Here is a 24,881-nt window from a genome sequence, read left to right as displayed (position 1 = left end):
TTTTGATGATTTTTTGCTCTGTGTCTCTGTGAATGTTTTTATGGACTTTTTCTAGTAAATGTTACGTTTTATGAAATTCTGGACCCCTTTTCCTTTGCTGGACAAGATTCTGTTTTGTTTTTTCAACAATCAGGGTTTTTCCCTGGCAGAGAGGACAGGTACAACTCTCATAGGATTCTTCAAGCTGTCCACTTTGCAACTTTCTACCAAAAGCCTTTGGTTCCTTCTTGGCATTGATGGCGAGAAGGCCTTGGACAGGATCAGTTGTCCCTTCCTGTGCTAAACCCTAGCACAAATTTCCATGGAACAATTATTACCGAGAAGAGGCCCAAGTGTTTATTTCTTGTGTGATGGAAGTAATAAATCCTCAGAGGGAAGTGACATATTGTAGATTCTTTCCAACTAAAGTCAATCAACAAAATACATTTTCTAGTCTACTCTTAGGAACAGAAGAGTAATCATTCATTACCCACTAGGTGTCCCATTAAGCATAGACGCATGACAGTAAAATGTATGTCAAGAATCTGGCCATTTCCTAGGAAACAGAGAGCACAATCATCTGAACTAAATCCATCCACAAAGGAAGTGTAGATTTCCATTATGTCGGCACATGGAGCTTCCACGCGGAATGAAAGGAGAAAATAGCTAGACAATTTCTACGAGCATGCAGTGGCACAAAGCAACTATGTCAACATACAGCCGTGTCGTGCATCACACACTGCCATTTACAGCCTTCTTTTACCAAGAGGAAAATCACATCTTTCTTTTGCCTTCTATATAATTTATACTGACTGAAAAAAAGTATGACCAGATCCAATTTATTCTTCTTTTATTTGCCTGGTGGGCGACATGAGTAATGTTTGGGCGCTTGCTTGTTTTAGTCATTTGTTTTAATACAGTAGAGTGACAAAATATTGCTTGTATATATTACAGAATGCCAATTTTTCTGATTTACATTGCACTCATCCCTTGTTAGAGTCTCATAGCCTCAGTGTTTATAGTACAAGGCCAGGTTCAGATGACTGTAATGAATATATATTACAGATGTAGTTAGATCGCTAAAGTGTCCTACGCTCTAAGGCTGGGCCTACGCATATTGTTCATCCGACACTGTAATGAAGACTAAATCCACTTATTTTAGGAGAACCAACCATCTAATGAGAGATTACCAACTCTTCCCCCTTGAGTATGTATCTTTATGGTAAGGGGAGTATTGGGTATTGGTCTCTCCTTGGGGAGAGACCACCATATAGGTGTGTGGAGACTTATAAAGCCTTTAGCACTCCACTTTGCAAGGGACTATGGGAACAATGTGCAAATCTGTCTTCCATGATGTAATTAGGAAGTCAGGTGCCTCAGTGTTGCAAACCAATAGAGGGCACTCACTGGAATGTGCAAGCCTATCTTCCCTAATGTAATTAGGAGTGAGTGCCCTCTATTGGTTTACAACACTGAGGCACCTGACTTCCTAATTACATCATGGAAGACAGATTTGCATATTCTTCCCATATGTATCTTTATGGAAGAGTCCTGAGGGTTAGGTTTTCAGGACTACAGCTATTGAAAGTACAGTATATCACCAGCTTAAGTTCAGTTTAACCCCTAGGTACCTGAGAACTGTTTCTGTAATATGGACACCAAAATGTAGCTACATCATAGCCATGTCTGGACTTATATCCCTGGTTAAGATCCCTGTTTTTATAATGGGGAGAGAGGAAAGCTACTGCAATTCACTTATGGAAGCATACAGAGTACCTATGGCTCCATAGCCATAGACTGTGTATCCATACAGGCTTTGGCCTCTGCTGTGTGTACAAGACTCTATAATTTTTCAATTTTTCAACAGATGAAATGTTGATTCCTGTTTTATTACTTGTAGACTTAGTATTGTTTGTAGATTTATATATTTAGTAGTGGTTTTACTATACAACCAGTTTCATCCTGAACCCTCGCCTGTGCTTTTACCAAATACATTTTGCCTCATCCATTGTATATTTTCTATGCATTTTATTTGATTTGAGAGGCATTACTCGTACTTACATTACAATGAATGCTCAGTCATAATAAAGAGGACACATCACATTGAAAATGGAGTGATAGGAACTTGGTGACTTTGAAAATCATGGATTTTCAAGATAAAACATTTGTGTTTTTCATGAACAGAATTTTCTGCAATCCAAAATCCATTAAACGTAATTGAAAACAGTTTGCTCCAAACAAGAAAAAAGCAAATTACCCTGTGTCATGTGTTGAGACTCCAGTAAGTTTTATTTTTTTCTGTAAGTCTGCTTGTAAAGTGATCACTTGGAGGGAAGGAAATTTAGAGTCTCGTATTTTATTGGATTTGCCAGTTGTGACTGCAGGGTGCAATTACTCCAAAAGGGACATACACCAAACCGTGACCCTCCCTTCCCTTTGAACATATTTTCAATTCAGTTCTAAAACCTCTGACCAATAAATAACTACACAGGACCAGGGAATTTTTTTAGGTGGGAGGTTTATTACCATAAACTCGTCTTATCCCAGATAACCACAAGGGAGATCAGGAACGGTAGGAAATGGTATCAGTCTTTTTTATTTTTCCACACCTCTACTTGGTGTACACTTATATATAAGACCATAAAGTATATATAAATATATATATATATATATATATAACAGCTAGAGATGAGCGAATAGTAAAATGTTCGATATTCGTTTCGTGTAGCCCCTCAATATTCGACTACTCGAATCGAATATCGAATCCTATTATAGTCTATGGGGGGAAAATGCTCGTTTCAGGGGTAGGCAATGTTCGATCAAATTACACTTACCAAGTCCACGAGTGAGGGTCGGGCTGGATCCTCTGAGAAGTCTTCTCCGTGCAGCGTCCCCGCGGCTTCTTCCGGCTCTGAATTCACTCTGCCAGGCATCGGGCCTGGGCAGAGCCGACTGCGCATGCCCGCACTACATGTGCAGTTGGCTCTGCCCAGGCCAGATGCCTGGCAGAGTGAATTCAGAGCCGGAAGACGCCGCGGGGAAGCTGCACGGAGAAGACTTCTAAAGGTAGGAGAAGAACCAGCGTTGATTGGCCGACTGTATAGCATTTGGCCAATCAATGCTGGTTCTGCATCGAACTTTTCCATTCGAATAGCGAGTGGTACTCGAGAGTACGAGTATTTCGAATACCGTAGTATTCGATCGAATACCTACTCGATTGAATACTACTCGCTTATCTCTAATAACAGCACTTCTGGAGGGGACTGAAACAATACTGGTGGGTGAACGTCATAAATATTCACAAAACAAAAGTTTCGCCTATTTCTACAAATGACATAACATCACTAGAAACCCTACTATACCATCGTGATGCACTACCTTGGCTAAAGGCTTATTCACACGCCGGTAAAAAACAGCTGTGTGACAACCATTTGCAAAGTCCACCACACTGCCATTTTGAGAACACGTTGATTTCAATATGTATAGTCTCATGCCCATTCTTATGATGGCCCGTTTTTCTCGGACGTCAAAAAACTGACGTGATCTATCTTTGTCTCTCAAAAAGAACATGGATGGAGACATTTGAGTATACCCATTCACATACATGGGTTCTATAATGCTCATTTGACGGCTGTTTCAAAAACAGCAGTATAAAACATCTGTGAAAAATGCATCTGTGGTTTAACCCTTTCCCATTTGACAGCTCATCTCTTCAATGTGTTCATCCACTCCATTTGACAATAAATAAAGTGTATTATTTTGCAGTATATCAACATTTAGTGGAAACGTCTCATGTGCTGTATTCTATTTAGATTGTCCCAGCTATTTTTGAACTAGATTTACATCTCGAACCCAAGTCATTAAGCCTATTTTTTCAGTGACCTCCTCCATGCTGAGAATTCACAGAAGCCCCCTTGTTTTCACGCAGTTCATTTTCAGATGTAAGTAACACGACTGAGCTCCGTTAAACATTTCTTCATTCTATCAGCGCTGATCAAGCAGCACACACCTGCAGGTGAAAAACTCGCTCAATTCTTTAAATAATACAGCCACCCGTAATCTCATTATTCAACTCATTGGGTTTTCTGAAACCATAGTGAGAAGGAAATAGGAGCATAAAAAATGAGTTTTATATAGCCCCTTGTTTATTAGAAGGAAGATTGGGAACATGCAGTTCATTTTGTTCCATTTGCTTTCCTTGTGGAATAATTTGTGGAATAATTGCATCCAATCTTGTCCATCATTCAACAAAAGTTGGGTAAGGTGAACCTATTCAGCTCTATGTGCCCTGTCATGGCCAAGTCATCCACTTTACCACCAAGTGTATGACTAGTCTTAATTTTATTGTTAGATAAGGTACAGGGTGCAATTTTTTCTTAGAATATGGAAACTACTATATTATTTGTAAGATCTTATAGCTATATACTATACATATACTGTATATATTGGAAATTAAATAAGAGGCTTTATGTATAGAAACTAAAGGGCAGAGGCATAACATGAGGATCCTGAGACCCATTGCTAAATCTGTACCATGACCCCCAAAGGCTCCTTGACAGCGGAGCGACCACGCCCTTTGCACCCCCTCCAGCTACATCCCCGTTTAAGGGATTGTTCAAGTCTCAATATTGATGGCCTATCCTTGGCACAAGAGGAATCCTCACTAGTTTTCAGAACATTGTAAGACCACTGATTTTACCAAACCAGATCATATATATATTGGGGTCTACCAACTCTCCCACCCAAATTATATCAGTGGGGGAAGGAAGAAGTAGCTTTCTGTCCTCTCCCCATTGAATACACATGCATACTTGTCCATGAAAATCGTGCTTTTGTATGGGAGGAGTCAGGAGGAATAGCTATCTGCTCAATGCGCATTGGGTTTACAACTATTGAAGATGTAAAGGCACCTTAAGGCTAAGGCCCTACGGGACGATACTCAGCACTAAAGCGCTGCGGGAAAAACCTTGGCGGGAACTCATCGCGGTTCTTCCTGCAGCGCTTTGAACAGAAAGTTCACCGAGTTTTCCAACACGGACTTACTGTTGCTATTATATCTATGGGAAAGACGCCGGTGTTTCCGTAGATATAATTGACATACTGTGATTTCCAAAATCGTGACAGTTTTGGAAATCACAGCATGTCCTGCGGTTTTAAACACAAAGTGGGCAAGGGATTCGCATTAATACCATCCACTTTGCAGTTGCTGTATAACACCATGATTTTTGCCACGGGCAAATCGCAGTATTTCCAGCCCATGGGGCCCTGGCCTAAGGAAGGCAAAATAGGAAGATTTCCTTCTGACCAGATAAATTATTCAATACGTATATAAAACAGTATTACGATATTCCTCTGATAACCACATAAATGCTGATAAGTTGCCAAAGCTTTTGAAAAATTATCATAGAAAATCACTGCAGAGTGGCAAAAATTATACAATTAGACTTATATCTTAGATCTAGATCTTAGACTAATATCTAAATGCAACATTCTGAAACTAAGACATTGATGATATATACTTAGGATAGGTCATCAATATCAGATCTGTGGGGGTCCAACATTCAGCACCTCCACCGATCAGCTGTTTAAAGAAAGTACATTGTTTGGGTGAACATTGAGGCATTTTCACTCCTCACCAGGCACATTGCTATACCTTGTATAATGTCTGAGCTTGGAATTGCAACACAGCCACAATCACTTGAAAGGAATTGAGATGCATACAAGCCACATGATGAAAAAATAAGATTTCACTGGCCCGTGAAACAGGAGCAGTGCTTAACATTGGTCAGCTGATCTGTGTAGGTGTTGGACCCCCAGGAATCAGAAATTGATTACCTATCCTTAGGATCGATATTTAAATCCTAGAGAAATCCTTTGCTAACATATATTTAGCACATTGGAGTAGATTTCCATTGGGCCAAGATAACTGGAGATTATTAGATTGGTAGATCTTCATGACTGTGGTCACCTTCAGAGTTCAGCCTTATGAAACTTCCTTCCTGTGTGTAATTGGAAAAGTCATTTGTAAAACATCAGGAGTCTTCTCTTCTCTAGTTTCTATCTTCAGGACATTGAAGTGATAATACTCTCATTTGTCTTTTAAAGCGAATAGAGACACAGGATGTTCGGAGGGGGGGGGGGGAGATGGATGTTCAGGAACTAAAAGCTCAACACAAATATATTTTTGGAGTTTTCCTGACTCAGACCCATCATATCATCTGTGCTTTTATTTTTTAACCACTTTTTACAGGAAAATGTTCTGCAAGTCTCTAGAGAAATTAATAAACTAATATAGTGGAGATAGTAAAGAAGAGAATCTATCATCAAAACCGTATGTGATTTTTATCTATTGCATAGAGCTTCTATTAATATCAGAATTATATATTTATTATTGTAGCGTGTCTAGACCAGCATACAATTAGATGTTATCATGTTCACTGTATTCCTATATCTAGAGAGACTTCCTATTTGTAGCTAGAGTCTCATAGTGGTGGGAAGATTTACTTAGACGCAGCAGAATTCTGACTTAATTCATGCCCCCCAAGAAAATGTATTGTACCATTGTTTGGTATTTTAGACACTTTTTGTGCCTCGGTTGACATAACAGTATAGCAAGGAGGGAAAGGGATGTGGCTTAGCATAGAGTGGCTTTGGCTTAGGGGAGAAGGAACATGGCTTAAAGGGGTTGTCCCATCACAAGGATCCTATCTATACTGCTTGTTAATGTGGATGTAAGACTTTTCCTAAATACACTGCTTCAGCAAAACTGCACTACAAGCGGGCATGCGCTGTCGGCTCTCACCAGGCCCGATGCCTGGCAGAGTGAATGAAGAGCCGGAAGACGCCGCGGGGAACCTGCACGGAGAAGACTTCTAAAGGTAGGAGAAGAACCAGCGTTGATTGGCCGACTGTATAGCATTCGGTTAATCAATGCTGGTTCTGCGTCGACCTTTTCCATTCGAATAGCGAGTGGTACTCGATCGAGTACGAGTATTTCGAATACTGTAGTATTCGATCGAATACCTACTCGCTCATCTCTATGCAAGAAACCAGGAAGAAAGAAGATTTTACAGCAGTGAAGACTGGTGAGTATGCGACGTGGGAATACCCCTTTAAGGTGCAACAGTATGCACCAAAAATTTGGGACAAAAGTGTCATAAGATGTAGTAGATTATTACCCAACATGAACCACTCTCATAAATTTGCCCCATCTTTAGTTACAGTAGCATTGGTAATCTGTAATTTGTTTTTGTGAAAATTTTTCAGATGGCTACATTCACACTACCGTTAATGTCCGTTGCTGTCATCTGTTGTAGGGTAACAGCAACAGACAATAACTGTAGTAAAGTTGATTCCAATGTATACAACATCACCGACACATTACGTTTGCAACAGAAGAAAAATTCCTGCATTCTGGACTTTTTCTTCTATCAGAAAAGAAAAAACATGATGGAAGAAAACCTCTGTCATCTTTTTCACATGAGTGTGAATGCAGACGGACACCAGATGGAGGGAGCTCCACCTGCATCTGTCATTTAGGCTAAGGGGGAATTCACATGGAGTAAAGTGGTGCGCAATCTGGCACGTATACGCGTGTCAGCATTTTGCGTGCTCAAAAAGATCCCATTGATTTCAATGGGAGTTACGATCGTATACGGTGCGTAATTTTGCGCAGAATTACGCGCCGTATACGATCTTAACTTCCATTGAAATCAATGGGATCTTTTTAAGCATGCAAACTGCTGACACGCGTATACGTGCCAGATTGAGCACCACTTTACTCCATGTGAATTCCTCTTAAGGTCCCATGTAGCGCTTTTCTTTGCGTTTTTTTCTGCAGCGCTTTTCACAGAGCGTTTGCAGAGTGTTCCTTTGTGAACTTTCCGTCCCTATTATTCCTGTACAGAAAAAGCCAGTGTTTCCATAGTTATAATTGACATGCTGTGATTTACAAAAACATTAGCATTTGTGCTGCAATTCTTTTATGCAATGAGTGGATGCTATTTGCCAGAATCCCATCCACTTTGCAGGTAATGTAATACACAGTGTTTTTTGCCCCACTGTTTCTGTGGCTAAACTTCGTGGGGCTTCAGCCTTAATGTCCGCTGCTCCCATCTTGTGACAGATCAGAGCAATAGACATTAAATATCAGTAGTGTGAACCTAGCCTTAGCAGAAGGGAGAAGGCCAAAGCTAGGGCCAATTTTGTCAAGGTAGATATATAATGTGTCATGAAAACATACGGTATAGACAGTTTGCTCGTGTCATTGTTCTGGGCAATTTACAATCGTATTCTGACATATCCCGGCTCCATTGTGTCTGAAGGATGCCTGGTTTTCATGCCATGCTGTGTAAATGACAATGCTTTATGGAGATACAAAAGGCATGATTTTGTATTTCTCTGCATCTTTTTGGTCCACAGTTTCTGGCTATAGTACCTTCATATCGGAGTATATCTAAAAGTGTACTTTGTGCTTGCACTTACAAGTGTCACGGGCTGAGAAGAAAAGCTACCCTGCTAAAAGAGACCACTGCTATTAGGGTATATGGTTACCATGAGGGTTGGTGCTTGATCGGCAACAACGTCCAGTTAGGTTGCATGAGTCAAAGTAACATCCACATGAACACCAGGGCACAAGGTTTCTCAGTAGATTGTTGCCCAAGCATCCTATTGCCTCTGCTGTCTTACTTTCCTCCCATAGTGGCCATCCCTTCCCTCTCCAGATAAATGGACCCACATGTGCACACGTGATGTAAAAGAACAGGATTCATCAGACCCGGCCACCTTCTCACATTGCTCCAAAGTCCAGTTTTGATAAATGGCCCATTGAAGGCACTTTGAACAGTGAACAGTATGAGCAATCTGATCAGTCTGTGGCAGATCCACGAGCTGCTATGCAATGTGTGCTTTGACTCCTTTTTATCATATCCATACTTACTTTGTCAGCAATTTGTGATACTGTAGCATTCCCGTGTGATCAGATCAGCTTTCACTTCCCACGCACATTTATGAACCCTCGATGCCAATGACCCTGTGAATAGTTGGTAGTGACTCCTTACGAGATTGCATTGAGTAGATGCTCTAAGCCGTCATCTCGCCATCACAATTTGACTTTTGAAACTCAGAATCTTAAACTTGCCAATTTTTGTTGCTTCCAACATATCACCTGTAAGAATTGACTGTTCACTTGCTGCATATGATATCTCACCCATTGACAGGCGCCACTCTCACCAGATATCAATGTCAGTCATTTCACCTGTCAATAGCTTTAATGTTAAATCTCTAGCAAGTTCCCTATCAGTAGTCACTGCATGGTAAGATATTTACAGAACCACTAAGCCAAAATTACAAGTCAAATCAAACATTTTTATGTATGTATTCTGAAATATTTAAAATTTTGGGAAATCTGAAACTTTTGTGATTGGGAGAAATTGGGAGAACCTAGCTACCATCTTTTAACCCTAGCCATACATGTTGTGATCACTTTGACATTAGATACAGCCCTAGGAGATGTCATACATGACTTTCCAGGGTATCTAATTTTTTTTAGACTGAATTGACTCTGATGGTCGATTCCATGAAATCAGAGCTAAACTTGATTTTGGGAAATTTGTTCATGTCTAGCAACCAAGTATGGGGTGACACATCTGCCAATATTGCCCATCCAAGGGACGGGCATTGAGATAGTCAAGACCTGTTAGTACCTCAGTGTGCTCCTCAATAAAAAGCTGGACTGGGCTGATCACCTGGATGTACTGCACAGAAAGGGCCACAGCAGGCTCTACCTGCTCAGGAGGCTGAGGGCCTTTGGAGTCCAGGGGCCACTTCTTAGGGCCTTTTTTAACTCTGTGGTAGCATCAACCATCTTCTTCGGGGTGGCATGCTGTGGGAGTAGCATACTAGCCAGGGATAGAAATAGACTTGACAGGCTGATTAGAAGGACCAGCTCTGTCCTGGGGAGCCCCCTGGACCCAGTGCAGGTGGTGAGTGACAGAAGGATACTGTCCATGGTGAACTCCATGTTGGAGAACAACTCCCATCCCATGTATGAGTCCGTGATAGCACTGGGTAGTACTGTCAGTTACCGACTGCTTTACCTCAAGTGTGAGAAGGAGCGCTATCAGAGGTCCTTCCTACCAACCGCAGTCAGGCTACATAATCTACATCAGGCTAAGCGAAAATCACTCAACACAGAGAACTAAATGATCCAGAGTCTTTCTTTTTTCTTCCTAGTTGTACTAGTACCTTTTCTATCTGCTATGAGCTTTTATGTGTTCTTTCTTGAACTATATTATTCTATTATCCATGCTGCGTAACATACTGAATTTCCCCATGGAGGGACTATTAAAGGATTATCTTATCTTATCGAAATTATATAAAATAAATATATACAAATGATGTGAATCGGAGAGAATTACATCACCCACACAAGATATTGTTGCTTATGACAAAGGGTTTATTTTTAACTATTTTCTATGGAAATTCATAGCTAAAGACTAACCAGATAATTGTGCAATTATAATAATGTAATAAGTAATTATGTCTTGTAAGCCGATGGCTGGTCAGGTGCTGGAGAGGGTGTACATCTCACCCAGACTACTAAGGTGGGTGAGATGAAAAAACTCCAAGAATGTTCTCAGCAGACAACTTTCGTCTGCTGAGCATTTTGGTAAATGCTCAGTACTGGGCTGGATTTTTAGGAATGACAGGTAGGTTGGTAGTAGGACCTGTCATTCCACCTCCCTCCAGTCCACACTTTGGGGATGTTGCGGCAGCGACTCAGCTGCAGAGAGTCTCCTCGTCAAGGAGGCTTAAGAAGTCAGCTCCAGCAGCAACACTTTGGCAGAGCTTGGCTGGAGAGCCACAGAGAGGTCATATTTTTGGGAGTTGTGTCCTGAATGATTCTACTAGGTTTTTTTTTTGAATTTTTGTCATTCTAGGTTAGGTAACCTATTATGTTTAGTTAGAGCCTAGCCTGCTGCACTACTTTTTTGAGTAAAAATAAACTCTACCTTTGTTTTGGACTAAAATAGACTATGCCACCCCACCTAGCAACCCCAGCCCCTGACAGTGTATACTGCTAAAAGGTTAACACCGACATCAGCCTATAGTAAAGCTGCTACTTTAAGACAGCCAGAAGCTATATAATAATCCCTGCCATATAGAAAATCTCACACTTTATAAATAGCAGAAAATCATGACAGAGCTGTTATATCCATCTCCTCCTATGTCGTACTGTACAGTATTTCTGTCTTGAAGTGTGTTCTATCTCTACATCTCTTACGCGTATCTTGTGTTCAGACCACAGCTCCAGCTATTGCGGGTATAAAACACAAGGCTGCAGGGGCTACATGGTGGCTCAGTGGTTAGCACTGCAGCCTTGCAGTGCTGGAGTCCTGGTGTTCAAATCCCGCCAAGGGCAGAAAGCCATCTGCAAGGAGTTTGTATGTTCTCCCCGTGTTTGCATGGATTTCCATCCCATATTCCAAAAAAGACATACTGATAGGGAAAAATGTACATTGTCAGCTCTATGTGGGGCTCACAATCTACATTTAAAAAAAAAAACAAAAAAAAAACAACACAAGGCTGCTCTATTTAAAGCCTGCTTGCAGAATAATTGCATGTTCTCTGCCCCATACCAAGCCAATCTAAAAATGAGCAATTCTCACATTACATTCTGCTGTCGGCGGTTGTATTGCTTTAATATAAATGGCAGCTGGAACTATCCGTGCTTCGGGATCATTTGCCATTTTAGCAGAGTCTCGCTCTTTTGCCTATAACTGGAATGGATAGATTAAATGCTGCCATTTACTGCCAATTTTCATGGTTTGTGTAATGTGCAGTTTAAGACAAATGTATACACCATTGAGTCTCTGCAGTGATATAGATGTATAGATGTTTCAGATAAGGTAATGCTCAGTGGTAAAGTGGCCTTACACATAAGACTAATGCTGGGTGAACCTGCCATTTTAGGCAGGATGGGACAGCTATTAAATATGTATGGTTGTATCCAGGCTTTCCCCAATGGAAGATGACAAAGGAAGAATGGATCAGGCTTGTGGATTTCAATGTATATCAAACCTTTTTTTTACACAGGGGATCATCACCAGGGTTGTCTGGCTGCAGCCTACTCCATTGGCTTGCCATTGGCTAAGCTGAACAAGACTGTGTATGAGGTGCTGGGAGAAACAATGGCTGGCTGAATATGATCCTTGATATGGGAATACCCCTTTTATGAAAATGACCTTTCCTGAATTTTGCTTCCAGGCTCACAGTTGCCCATACAGACCTTTGTAAACCACTATAGTGTATATGGGGCCATAGAAATGAATGAGTCATCGTGCTATCTGTTAAAAAAAATGGTACACTGACCAATTTATTCACAAGCTCAGCAGCAATTGCCAATTACTGGCTGCAGTGGTGATCTCATTGTTGTCAACGTGATAGCAATACAGCCAGTGATTGGCTGCAGTGGTGACCTCAGAGGTGTCAACATGTCATCAATACAGCCAGTGATTGGCCACAGTGGGGACCACATTGTCGTCAACATGTCATCAATACAGCCAGTGATTGGCTACAGTGGGGACCACATTGTCGTCAACATGTCATCAACACAGCCAGTGATTGGCTGCAGTGGTGACCTCAGTGGTGTCTACGTGTCATCAATACAGCCAGTGATTGGCTGCAGTGGTGACCTCAGAGGTGTCAACATGTCATCAATACAGCCAGTAATTGGCTACAGTGGGGACCTCATTGTCGTCAACATGTCATCAATACAGCCAGTGATTGGCCACAGTGGGGACCTCATTGTCGTGATTGGTCAGTCACATGGGTTGTGATGATATCATGATGCGGAAGAGACCCCAGAATATAATAGCACTTTCGGTCATAGGTGAATGAACCATGCAAATATTTGCAAAACAATTTTTACAAGGTTTGCTGTTCTCTACACACAACCTTGTGCCCTTTAGGGGTCCATGAAAAAAGTAACGGTCAGCACATGGATTGAATCAATGTACCATCTGTATTCTCCACACTTTAATGAGCCCGGAACGCAAAAAGGGAAAGTCCTATCCTGAGTCTGCACACATGCTTATGAACCTACACAACCCCATATATATATATATATATATATATATATATATATATATATATATATGGTCATAGAAAAGCATGGGGGTCAGTGTGCTAGCCATTAAAAGATAGTCAGTTCCATATTTTTTCATCAAAATTTGACTTTATTTTATGACATTTTTTATATAGACTTTTACTGATAATCATTTTTGGAAGAAACTTGGAAGATGTTCATGGTCAGATGTGAATATGATGTGATATAGATAAAAGCTAAGTCTATCACTTCTACAGATGAATGTAAAACCGTAACTCAAAGATAATCTGCATTTTGGCTAGTGCTGTGCTTTTACATGCAGTCCTAGAGCATATTTCATTTTCAGGATAAGACCTTTATCAACCATAGACAGAATAGTTTTTTATGCTTTTCTGAAAGATTGTGTTGCTGTGATAAATGTACAATTGTAGTTCAAGGTTTTGACTGTTGCCACGACTGCTAATGTAGTCACTCCCTAACCATGGATGACACACAAGATGTTGAATCTTCATTTCTTCTTTTTACTTTGCCTGCTTTATTGCTATGTTTTAATGGGAAGAATATGCAAATCTGACTTCCATGATGTAATTAGGATGCCAGTGCCTCAAGTATGCACACCAATAGAGAGCGCTGACTGAGAATGTGCAAGTCTATCTTCCATGATGTAATTAGGAAGACAGAGTCTCAGTCAAACAAACCTATAGAGGGCGCTCCCTTTAACATCATGCCAACCTTCTCAGAGGCCTTTGTTTGCAATGATGTTGGAATTATACCAGATACAGTCTTCTCAGCCAAGGACAGCTGTTTCGATGTATTTGCTCTCATCAGCTTGGCGCAGTTTTAATGATCATTGTTGTGCAGACATAGATATGAATGGGTTGTATGTACTGAGATGTCCTCTTCCAATGAGATTATTGTAAAAGATATTGTCAAAGTATCTCCATTGAAAACATCCAATCAAATTTATCTAGTTCTACAGAACTCTACATGCTGTAAAAAGTTTCAAAATAGGTTTTTGCATTTTTTTAAGGTTATTTGGGGAAAAAATGCAACAGTTTACATTTTTACACCACTCAGTCCACTTTAAAAAAAAGCTGGTGCAGATAGCTTGTTGAGATTTATCGAATGCAACTTTTTTAAAAGTGTGCAAAAATTTTCGCATTCTAGTAAGGGGGTGTGGTAGAGAGTGGATTAACATCTCATGCCTGAAGTGCAACATTTCGTAGATTTGGTTAAATTCTGGCAATGCAGAGTAGCAAAACTGTCTATAAAAATTCCCCTCAATGATAAATCTTCCCCATTGTTTATATATCCTTTGGGGGCGATTTATCATGCCTTGGATGCCAGTTTTAAGGTGCACAAGGCAAGAAAAACTGGCACTTTTTGTAGCACATGTATCTGCTTTTGTGCAAAAATTGTGCCCATTTTGTGCCCCAGTCCTCACGTTTCAGAAAAGTGGGTGAAAATCGAGCAGGCTAGGATGGGGCCATTTCGGCCCTTCACATCTGCTATAAACTTATTAAATTATTAAGATGCTGGCACATCTTGCGCCGACACACAAATAGATTTAGACCAGCCTATAATAAATCGGCCCCTGTGTTCACTGGTGACATATGGTTTGACATAATTTACCGTATGTTCATCATACTTGTGAATTGTAAGGAATATTGGTATCCGCATTGTCAATATGAAATCATAGCATGTCCTATAATATTAATTGGTCATTGGTATTTTTACAGAATTTGTCCACATGGGTTAATATTTCCAATATTGCACGCCTCGAAATTCCCAATTACAGGTTGTCCTTCTATTTTTTCCACTGGGAATTAGTCATCCATTGAAAGTGACAATGATGCTGGGACATTTATGTACAAAAGAGAATAATCAGACAAATTATACTGGTGGACCCTTGTCCTGCTGATGGATGAATAACACGATTCTTCCTTTTCAAACAGTTTGCATCTCTGTGTAATTGCTTGTAAATGTCAAATGTCCTCCGTAATAAAAGCCCAAGATGAATACTTGAGGACGGGTCTGTGGACAGTGGCTAAATAGCTTCTATGTGTTTTCTTCTTTCTAGGAGATGAAGAACGATTAAAAGCCACCAGCTCTGTTAGCCAAAACATGGCTGAGATACGGTCGTTCATCGCCAAGTCGGAGGTTACATTAGCGGCAGTATTACCGGCAGCACTTGTGAAGAGCACCAATGGCAGTGCGATCACCACTTCTGAATCAGAAGAAGAGAAAGCCAAGAAGTTATTGTACTGTTCACTATGCAAAGTAGCAGTCAACTCTTTGTCACAGCTCGAGGCACATAACACAGGTATTGTACAATTCTTTTTCACTTGGTATTGTTATCAGTAATAGTAGTGGATTATAATATGGCCACCGTGGGGGAAGATTTAAATCTGTCACCAATTTTAACAAGTGTATGGAACGTAGAAGTGACCTATGGTGGAAAAAGAATTTTACAAGTACCTGGAAATAAATTTATGACTGCAACTAGTGTTCCCACAAGCAAGGGGGCAGCATCATTCTGTGTACAGTGTGTTTCTACACCTGGCATAGTGAGGCGGCATCTTTTTCACAGTGAAGTTCCCACTCCTGTACCTTGTCGCCATTGAAAGTTGAAAGTTGCCTAACCCTAGGAGTTGATTGAGAATTAGCTTCCCCACTTTTCAAAGGTCCTGAAAATTTTATCCTGGTGGTGGTGGTGGGGGGGGGGGACACACAACCTTCATTCAACCCAGGGTCCATGATAGTCTTAATTCACCCCTGATCAACACTGTCTTACAATACCACTAGGGGTATTTTATGGACTTTGATGGGAACTGTAAAAACCTGTATGCCTTGGGCTATCCTCTACTGGTGGCTGTAGGGGAACAGAATTTTATCAAATGGAATTTTACTCAAATGATTATTCCCATCGCAGCAAATCGCTGCCATGATGGGATTAACTGCGCCCAAGTCCTGGCCCCTGTGGATTTACGAGAATAACTGAGTGGTGCAACTCTACACTGTTCCAATAACTCCAATAGAGCAGAGTTGGGGCTACAGAAATGCAGAGCATATCTAGTTATGCTGTTTCCATAACTTTTTCAGTACATCCTGTTTCTTACCACTTGGTCACTACTACTCCCACCTCCCATCATACTTACCATCCAGACTTCTTCCTGCGGGCTGGCTCCTCCTTCTTTTCTAACTGGAGGTGGATCTTCGCTGCAGAGAGCAGAGCAGCGCTGGAGAAGAGCGTGTGCCTGCAGAATCAATAAAGAAGGATAAGCTGTCACGCAGGAAGAAGAATGGAAGGAAGAGAGGTAAGTATATAATGGGGTCGGAGGTTGGGCTGAGTAGGTAGGGAAGGGCTAGTAGTGCGTGGAATAGCTAGAGAGATATGGAGAGGGTATATGGGAGAGAGAGAGAGAGGAGGGAGGTGTAAGGTGAGAGGGGATAGTGAGGAAGTTACATAGCAGTAAGAAACCATGTAAAAAAAAATGCAGGAGATACCAGGAGCTCCCAGAGACACCCAGAAATCATTCAAAACATGGCTAACGGTATATGGGTGCATTTAGTAACCCATTAATAGAACTAACAGACATTAAAAAAAAAAAAACATTTTTTGCCCAGAAAACCCCTTTAATGATGTGTAGTATACACGGTATTCAAAGTCTTTAAGTTAACCACATCTTTTATATTTTTCTGCTATTTTATTCTGTTTACTGTGGAGAGACTGAATCAGCTATAAATTGCAACAAAAACTGTTTGCATTGTATGAAATCTGGATGACAACCTCTAAGGAGACTAAAAGGATAATATCTGTCATCACATAATGTTCCAGGATGTGGTATAAATAGGAAACAGCTGAATTTTTAACAACTTGATTCCATTCCAAGTCTATGGGACTGACAGAGACAGCCAAGAACAGCACTTTCGATCAGCCCCATAGACATTGAGTGGAGCCCCAGTGCAGAATCTCTGTTCTATTGACCGTTGGAAGTCACCCCACCCCTTCCCGGTCAAACATTTATCCCCTATCCCATGGATAGGTCATAAGACAACTGTGGGACAATGCCTTTCATATCTAAAAGTTATTAAGAATAATTCTGCTTTATGATCTTAAGGTTCCAAACACAAGACGATGCTAGAGGCTCGCAATGGTGCAGGTCCAATTAAGTCCTATCCCAGGTCTGGATCCCGACTAAAACTCCAAAACGGCAGCAAAGGTTCAGGACTACAGAACAAAACTTTCCATTGTGAAATCTGTGATGTCCATGTAAATTCAGAAATCCAACTTAAACAGGTAACGTATAGAAATATTTCAACTGAGACCTGTCCAAATAGTTCTAGTCAGCAGCTCACAATTTTTTTTACTGTCTTTTGGTCATAGTTTCCACTCCACTATAATTCCTAATGGTGTATTCTACGGTGTTTGCTGGGGCTCAGCAATCTGGTGGCATCTATACACATTAGGTGGCTTGGTCAGCCAAATTGTCTAAACATGACTCATGAACCATAATTCACACCATGTGGACAATCCTTTCCCAATTTCCAACTCCCTTAACAATGAGCTGATCATGAAGGTCCCACTGCTAGATCTAGGATAAGCTACAAATTGTCACTGCCACAATACTGCAAGGGGTTATGGTATTGCTCTGCACCCATTCAACTGACTGGGAGCAGGCCCAGACTGGTCCACAGGGAACATGTGAATCCCCCAGTGTTCCCCTAAGCCAGGTGGGCCCCAGTTCACCCTGGCATGGTGCAGTATACCCATTGTACATCCTACAGTACCCCAGAACAGTCAGATGTATTGGCTAGGTAGTAAGCTAGTGCTGAAAAAATACATTTATGTTGGAGACATTTTAGGAACTTTGACCAAGTGTGAGGTTATATCAGCTTGTAGCTGAATAGTGATTCCCCAGTCCAATCCAGTCCAGTCCAATACTGACTGGGAGATGATGTTAAACATGGCTTTACCTAGTCAACCAGGGGAGATCTGCTGTTTCCAGCAGGTCTCTGTCCTAGCTAATAGGGGACACCATCTATGATGTCATGTCTTCTAATAGGGCATCCGACAGGAGTTGTCTAGATGAGTTAATTGAATCCTTTATGTTGGTTTTATATTCCATTTTAAATATAACTGTTGATGGTGTTTCCCATGAAGTTACTCGAAAACGACCTGTTACCACTCCTGACATGTCTTTAACCACCATAATATATATTGAAGAATAGAAATTTCTGACCCATTTGGCTTTCAAACTAGATGGGGTGAGACCACCCCAATTCCAGGAGGAAGGAACTAACAAGTCCTTAAGCTTTTTCCACACCACTCCTTGGTTCAGACTTACCAAGACTAGCTTTTTGTATATTAATCGTAGGTCAAAAGTGTATTGGAGTAAGATGTACTAAATTTATTAATAACTTTGTCGCATTTTCTGGCAGGCCGTGCACCAGAAAATCAAATTGACTGCCGCTATGAGACTTGTGTTATAATTTATACTAGTTCCAGGGGTTAATTATAATTAATTTGACACGGTCTACTGATACATCTCTATGGTGTGACATAACATAGATTTGTACACATTGATTTCAACTAAATTGGTTTATTATTTCAGCACATCTCCAGCAGAAGACATAAGGACAGAGTAGCAGGGAAGCCAATGAAGCCTAAATACAGCCCATACAACAAACTTCAGCGCAGCCCTAGTATTTTAGCGGTAAGTACATTTACTTATATACAACCTGGAAAACTTTTGATCTCAGTAGAATAAGGTAAGAATAGCTGAATCACTGAGTAGCACAAAGTCATAGAGAACATATGGAATTATCCAGTATTAGGCTAAGACCCCACGTTGCGAAAACTCAGCCTTTTGTTGCAGATTTTGCTGTAGTTTTTTTTTTTTTTTCTAAAGCCAGAAGTGGATTGAGCAGAAGGTGGAAGTATAAGAACTTCCTATAGATTTCCCATTTCTTTTGTAGCCATTTTTGGCATTGGCTCGAAAAACCACAACAAAATCTGCAACAAAAAAAGTTGTGTTTCTGCAAGCTGAGGCCTCAGCCTAACAGTTTTATCTCTGACCACATCCAGTTCCAAACAATGATGAGAATCTATAAAGTTATTACGCGCGTAATACATTGCAAGCAATAGGGGAAAAAGCCTCCCATTGATTTCAATGGGGAGCGTACATATGCCGGCTCTCATTCAAGTCAATGGGAGCTGCTTTTTACGCGCTCATTCTGAATGTGTTTTTAAGTTCAGAATGAGTGCAGCATAACTCCGTGTGAAGGCTCCCTAAAGGACATGGTAAGAAGGTCATACAATCCACACTAGGTTTAAAGGAGACCACTCTATAGAATTTACCCCTGTTAACCATGTTTACCAGTTTTTGGAACCTGAAGAGATCTTCATACAGTTATATCTATTTGTCGGAGAATCGCATACCTTATTGCAACTCAACTTTACATAAATGGTGAGTACAGGTGAAAAGTAAAAAAAAACACTTCTGACACTGGCTCCTAACATGCCCATGTCCCCAGCCACTGTCTGATCCAGAGGCTTGTTCAGAAAGAAGTCCTCGCTGCATGTGACCACTTAGAACAAACAGTGGCCTCAAAAGCCTAAGGAAAGGACTCAGAACATCAGACACATATGTCACCTGTAACGTCCCGGTTAATATCCTTAGGCTGCTTATTGGCCTCAAGGGTCATGTGTGGCGAGGACTTCTGCCAGAACAAGTCCCGGACTGTGGCCTAAGACACCAGAGAGTCGGGGACATATTAGTATGATTTATTTTTTTCTGTATTTCCTGGACAACCCTTAAAGCCTTCCCTTACAAAGTATTGTTTATAAGGTATATAGACCTACAACTGACTAATGGATAGAACTTTACAAAGATTGTTGCAGGTCACAAATGGTGGGGGAAACTGTTCACGGGGTAAATCCTGCTGACAGGGTCCATTTAAAATATCTTAGTAAAAAAATTGGTGGTAAAGCGAACAGCGAAGAAAACTGTTTAATCTATTTCTTCTGATTTTATATAGCAGCAGCAGCTGGGGACATGTACGGAAATGGGTACAAAATGGGTTCAGGCAATTGTTACTGTTGTATCTTTCTTTACATCCCGACGTTTTTATTACACAGTTGATTGTATTGTATAGAACATAACATACTGTAAGGTGCACTTGCTTCAATTGAAAGTACATTAACTAATGCATTTCATACTGGTGTGCAATTTGCTTTAAATGTACTCTTGATGGACTTTCCAGTGCATTTGGAAGAATGTAGAAAACTTTCAATATTGTGTAGCCTCGGCGGTAGAATCTGTAATAGCTTTGACTGTAGCTAGCCACTCCTTTGTGCTCTCCGCAGGGGTCAAGTGCTCCAATCAGCAACCCGCTGAACCAGACTCCGCACTAAAAGAAAATGAAAAAAGATGCAATCAGGCTTGTAATATAGGAGGACATATTGAAAGAGGTTCTGCAATTTAGAAATAAAGTGGAGGTCTTTAAAAGCACTGAAACACCGTACTTCAAGTGCTCACACCACTATCATTTTAAATGAACATTCTCGTACAACATGGCAGGGCATTGCTTGACAAGGGAGAGTATTACACTATGATGCTGTGCCTTGTGTCCTGAGCTTGGATTCCATATTTTTTTAGATTTTTTTTTTTTAACTTTAATTTTTTCTTTTATTGACTTGTAAGAAAAGTGCAACATATAAGTCTCCCGTCAAAAGTAGAGATGAGTGAACAGTAAAATGTTCGATATTCGATATTCGTTTCGAGTAGCCCCTCAATATTCGACTACTCAAATGGAATATCGAATCCTATTATACTCTATGGGGGAAAAATGCTCGTTTCAGGGGTAGGCAACATTCGATCAAATTGAACTTACCAAGTCCACGAGTGAGGGTCGGGCTGGATTCTCCGAGAAGTCTTCTCCTTGCAGCGTCCCCGCGGCATCTTCCGGCTCTTCATTCACTCTGCCAGGCATCGGGCCTGGGCAGAGCTGACTGCGCATGCCCGCAGTACAAGAAAATGGCCTCTTACAGTCAAAGCGGCCATTTTCTTGTAGCGCAGACATGCGCAGTCGGCTCTGCCCAGGCCCGATGCCTGGCAGAGTGAATTCCGAGCCAGAAGACGCTATGGGGAAGCTGCACGGAGAAGACTTCTAAAGATAGGAGAAGAACCAGCGTTGATTGACCGACTGTATAGCATTCGACCAATCAACGCTGCTTCTGCATTGAATTTTTCCATTCGAATAGTGAGTAGTATTCGATCGAGTACGAGTATTTTGAATACCGTAGTATTTGATCGAATACCTACTCGATCGAATACTACTCGCATCTCTCTAGTCAAAACACTTTTCTGCATACATCATAGAATGAATTTGTTCATGGTATCCGATGGATCGTTACTTACATTATTAAAGTCCAGGAGGGGAGATCCAAAACCATCATGACATCATGACGCTCGGCGTACCCACGTGAGGCCTGTGATTGGGTCACCAGTGGTGACCTAGAGCGCAAGATGTCACCGTGAGAGCGCCGGATGCTGTGAAGAGGCCCGAAAAAATAAGGGAAGGTAAGTATGAATGTTTATTTTTTTTCATCTCTCACAGAACCTCCACCTATTATAATCTGGGGTCTGAATACACCACAGATTATAATGCAGCAGCCATCTTGCTTTGTTTGAGACACATATCTTCTCCCGAATGAGGAGCTGATATTTGCAAATTAAATAAATTACACTTTTTTTTTTTTTTTTCTTACTTTATTTTGGTGTATCGCCTCTTTTTTCGTATTTATTTCTAATTGACCTTCTTTTGTCAAGAATGTAAGGGTCCATTCACACGGAGGAAAATGGTGAAGAATTTGGTGTGGAATTTCAGCGCTGTAAAAAAGCCTCTTATTGACTTCAATGGGTTCCTTTTTCTGCTAGTCAATGGGAGACTTTTTTTTTCAGCGCTGAAATTCCACACCAAATTCCTCACCATTTTCCTCTCTGTGAATGGACCCTATGGACTTTTTATATTCACATTGCTGTTACTCTGATGGATTTTCATGTCACTGCTGACTCTACATGAGCCCCAAGTATAATGAAATTTGACCATAGCGATGTCATCTAACAAAGCTGACATTGCAGGGTTTTTTTTTATTATTATAAAATCCCTTTAAAAATAGAACAGCCCCCTCTTCGCCCAGGTATTGGACCCCATTCCCATTCTCATCCCACATTATTATCCACACCTACGTATCTGTCTGAAATGAATTCTATTGAATAGATCAGTATTCTTTTATTCTTTTCTAGCCAAGCAAAGCTTTGAGCTGCCTATCTATCTACAGTGTGATATCAGTGACAACAGCAGATATCTCCTTAGCTAACAAGCAATGACTTGTGGTAGCGGCATCAGACAGGCCGCGTGTGAGATGTGTGAGGACTGACTGGCTGACTCACCAGATGTGTCATACCTTATCATCCTCTGCAATCTGTAGTCACCTCGTGTTCACACAATGCAGACAGATTCTCAAATCACCATATAATACAGTCCATCAAATCAATCAGAACTATTAAAACAGCAATAAGGAGCACAAGTCATGTATTAAATGGAATCAGAAGAGCAAGATGAAAACTTAAACCATCCAAGTATACCTATTTTAGGGTATGTTTATATTGTAGTTTATATCTTCCTCTTCATTTTCCACTGGCAGTATTTTCACCGCGGTCTAGCAGCAACGAGATCCGGAATCCGCAGTCCACGGAGAGAACGAGAAGGACACTTCTTTTTTTCACGTTCTGCGACAAACTCTGCCTCTCATTGAAAACAATGGGAGGTGGATTCTAGAAAGAATCTGCTCTGGATTCAGGTGTGAAATCTGCCCCAAAATCTTTTTTGGCACCAGATTTTGACACGGAATCCGCCTCAAAATCCGCCTGCCAAAATAGCTCCCCTTGACTTCAATGGAAGCCACTTGTTTCCTTTTTCCACCAGCTAGTAATGGAAAAAAGAAGCAATATACCCTATCTTGCTGAGGATTCTGTCCGCGGCGTGAGACTCCCTCCCGATTAGGCCCATTCATTCGGGCCTAATCTGGAGCAGAATTCCGTGACAGGATGCTACTGCACTGCATTGGCATTCTGTTGCGGCTAGCTGCACAGTATGTTCACACGCGGAATCCATTTTCCGCCGTGTAAACATACCCTTAGGGAGCCTTCACACGGAGTATACGCTCCGCTCATTCTGAACGTAAAACTTGTAAAAACCAGCTCCCATTGATTTCTATGGGTGCCGGCATACGTGCGCTCCCCATTGAAATCAACGGGAGGCTTTTTTCCTTATTGCTTTCAATGTGATACGCGCGTATGCCGGCACCCATAGAAATCAATAGGAGCTGGTTTTTACGCGCTCATTCTGAATGGGTTTTACATTCAGAATGAGCGGAGCGTATACTCTGTGTGAAGGCTCCTTTAGTGGTTAAAGAGCTTTAAAACTTCCTATACTGATTTTTATATTTGTCACAAAATGAGAGGTTCAGAATCCTTGAAATGAGAGGTTATCACCCTGGCAGCTCACTTTGCATTGTCACCACTGTCTAACATTGCATACCTGGAGGTTGGGAGAACAAGGACTAACTGGAATCATAGCAAGAGATGTGCAATGGCGATCCTCTGCATGGATGGATCGCCTGATTGGAAAATGGTACTTAGTGATCCATTGTGGACTGCAAGTGAAATTGGATGTCACATCCTAAATCTATGACAGTGATACCAACCATTGTCAAAAACATAGAAAAAGACAGGGCACTCACCGACCAGTAGATAAAACTTGACAAACTTTTATTTCATTCCCTTAAAAAAACATTGTGGCACTCACATATGGGACCATTGTAATATTGGACTACAAGCCAAACATCCAGCTACAGGTGTTCCATTGACCTCACGCCACCGTCCTCAAAGGCTACCATGTTGTATAGCAAGACAGCAATAGAGGCTGTAATGAGAGTGTATTCTCTTAGGTGATGATTTCTGCATTTGTCTTGTATGCACTGATAGCCAGTGGTTGGTCTGGAGACCATGTGGGCAACGCCATACAGGTCCAACTCCCAGGATTAAGGTGTAGAGTGGCATAATGTATGGTAATCCTAACATTTCAGGTACAGTAAAAGCTCAGTTACATTGATTTTGTCATGGAACTGCCATTCTCCTAAAGGAACCATTTTTAAACAGGACAACTCCAGGCCGCATGTTGTCCATGCTACTGTGGGCAGCATTCATGGCCTAAACTTCCTACTATGGGCTTTCAATCCTGTAATTTATATAGTACCAAAGACTTTTATATCTTGGTTTGGAAATTTCAATGTTGAGGACTGTATAACTCAGCAGGGGTGTTTTTCCAGACATCTTGGAGAATTAAGCACAGATCTTCTGTGGATATAGGCTTGCTCAAATCTTTCTGATTCTTCATATAATCCCAAACAGACTAGATGATGTTGAGATCAGGGCTCCGCGGGGGCCGGATGATCATCACTTCCAGGTCTCCGCCTCCAAAGGGCAGTCACATCAAATATGGATGGGATTTAGATTTCTTTTTTTTTTTTTTTTCATTCACTTCATTTTGTTAATTAACAAAAAATAAATGAACCCTTCTATTTTTGAAAGCATCTTATTTTGTGGCATTTTTTCCTACTTTTGCACAGTATTGTGTACCTACACTCACCGGCCACTTTATTAGGTACACCTGTCCAACTGCTCGTTAACACTTAATTTCTAATCAGCCAATCACATGGCGGCAA

At 41.0% G+C, this 24,881-nt stretch overlaps 1 protein-coding gene across 2 annotated transcripts in view; it reads left to right on the top strand.

Annotated features, from left to right (window-relative positions):
• ZNF385B (zinc finger protein 385B) overlaps nt 1–24,881 on the top strand; it is a 461,571-nt gene that overhangs the window by 431,907 nt on the left and 4,783 nt on the right. For both annotated transcript variants that reach the window (XM_075286074.1, XM_075286075.1), the window contains 3 exons: nt 15,168–15,410; nt 17,209–17,387; nt 18,703–18,804. In XM_075286074.1, coding sequence (XP_075142175.1) covers nt 15,168–15,410; nt 17,209–17,387; nt 18,703–18,804 — 524 coding nt within the window. The remainder of the gene's footprint in view (nt 1–15,167; nt 15,411–17,208; nt 17,388–18,702; nt 18,805–24,881) is intronic.

Source organism: Leptodactylus fuscus, chromosome 8, assembly GCF_031893055.1.
Source record: "Leptodactylus fuscus isolate aLepFus1 chromosome 8, aLepFus1.hap2, whole genome shotgun sequence".
Taxonomy (NCBI): domain Eukaryota; kingdom Metazoa; phylum Chordata; class Amphibia; order Anura; family Leptodactylidae; genus Leptodactylus; species Leptodactylus fuscus.
The sequence above is the reverse complement of the archived record's forward strand: the minus strand, read 5'-3'. Positions and strand labels throughout refer to the sequence as shown.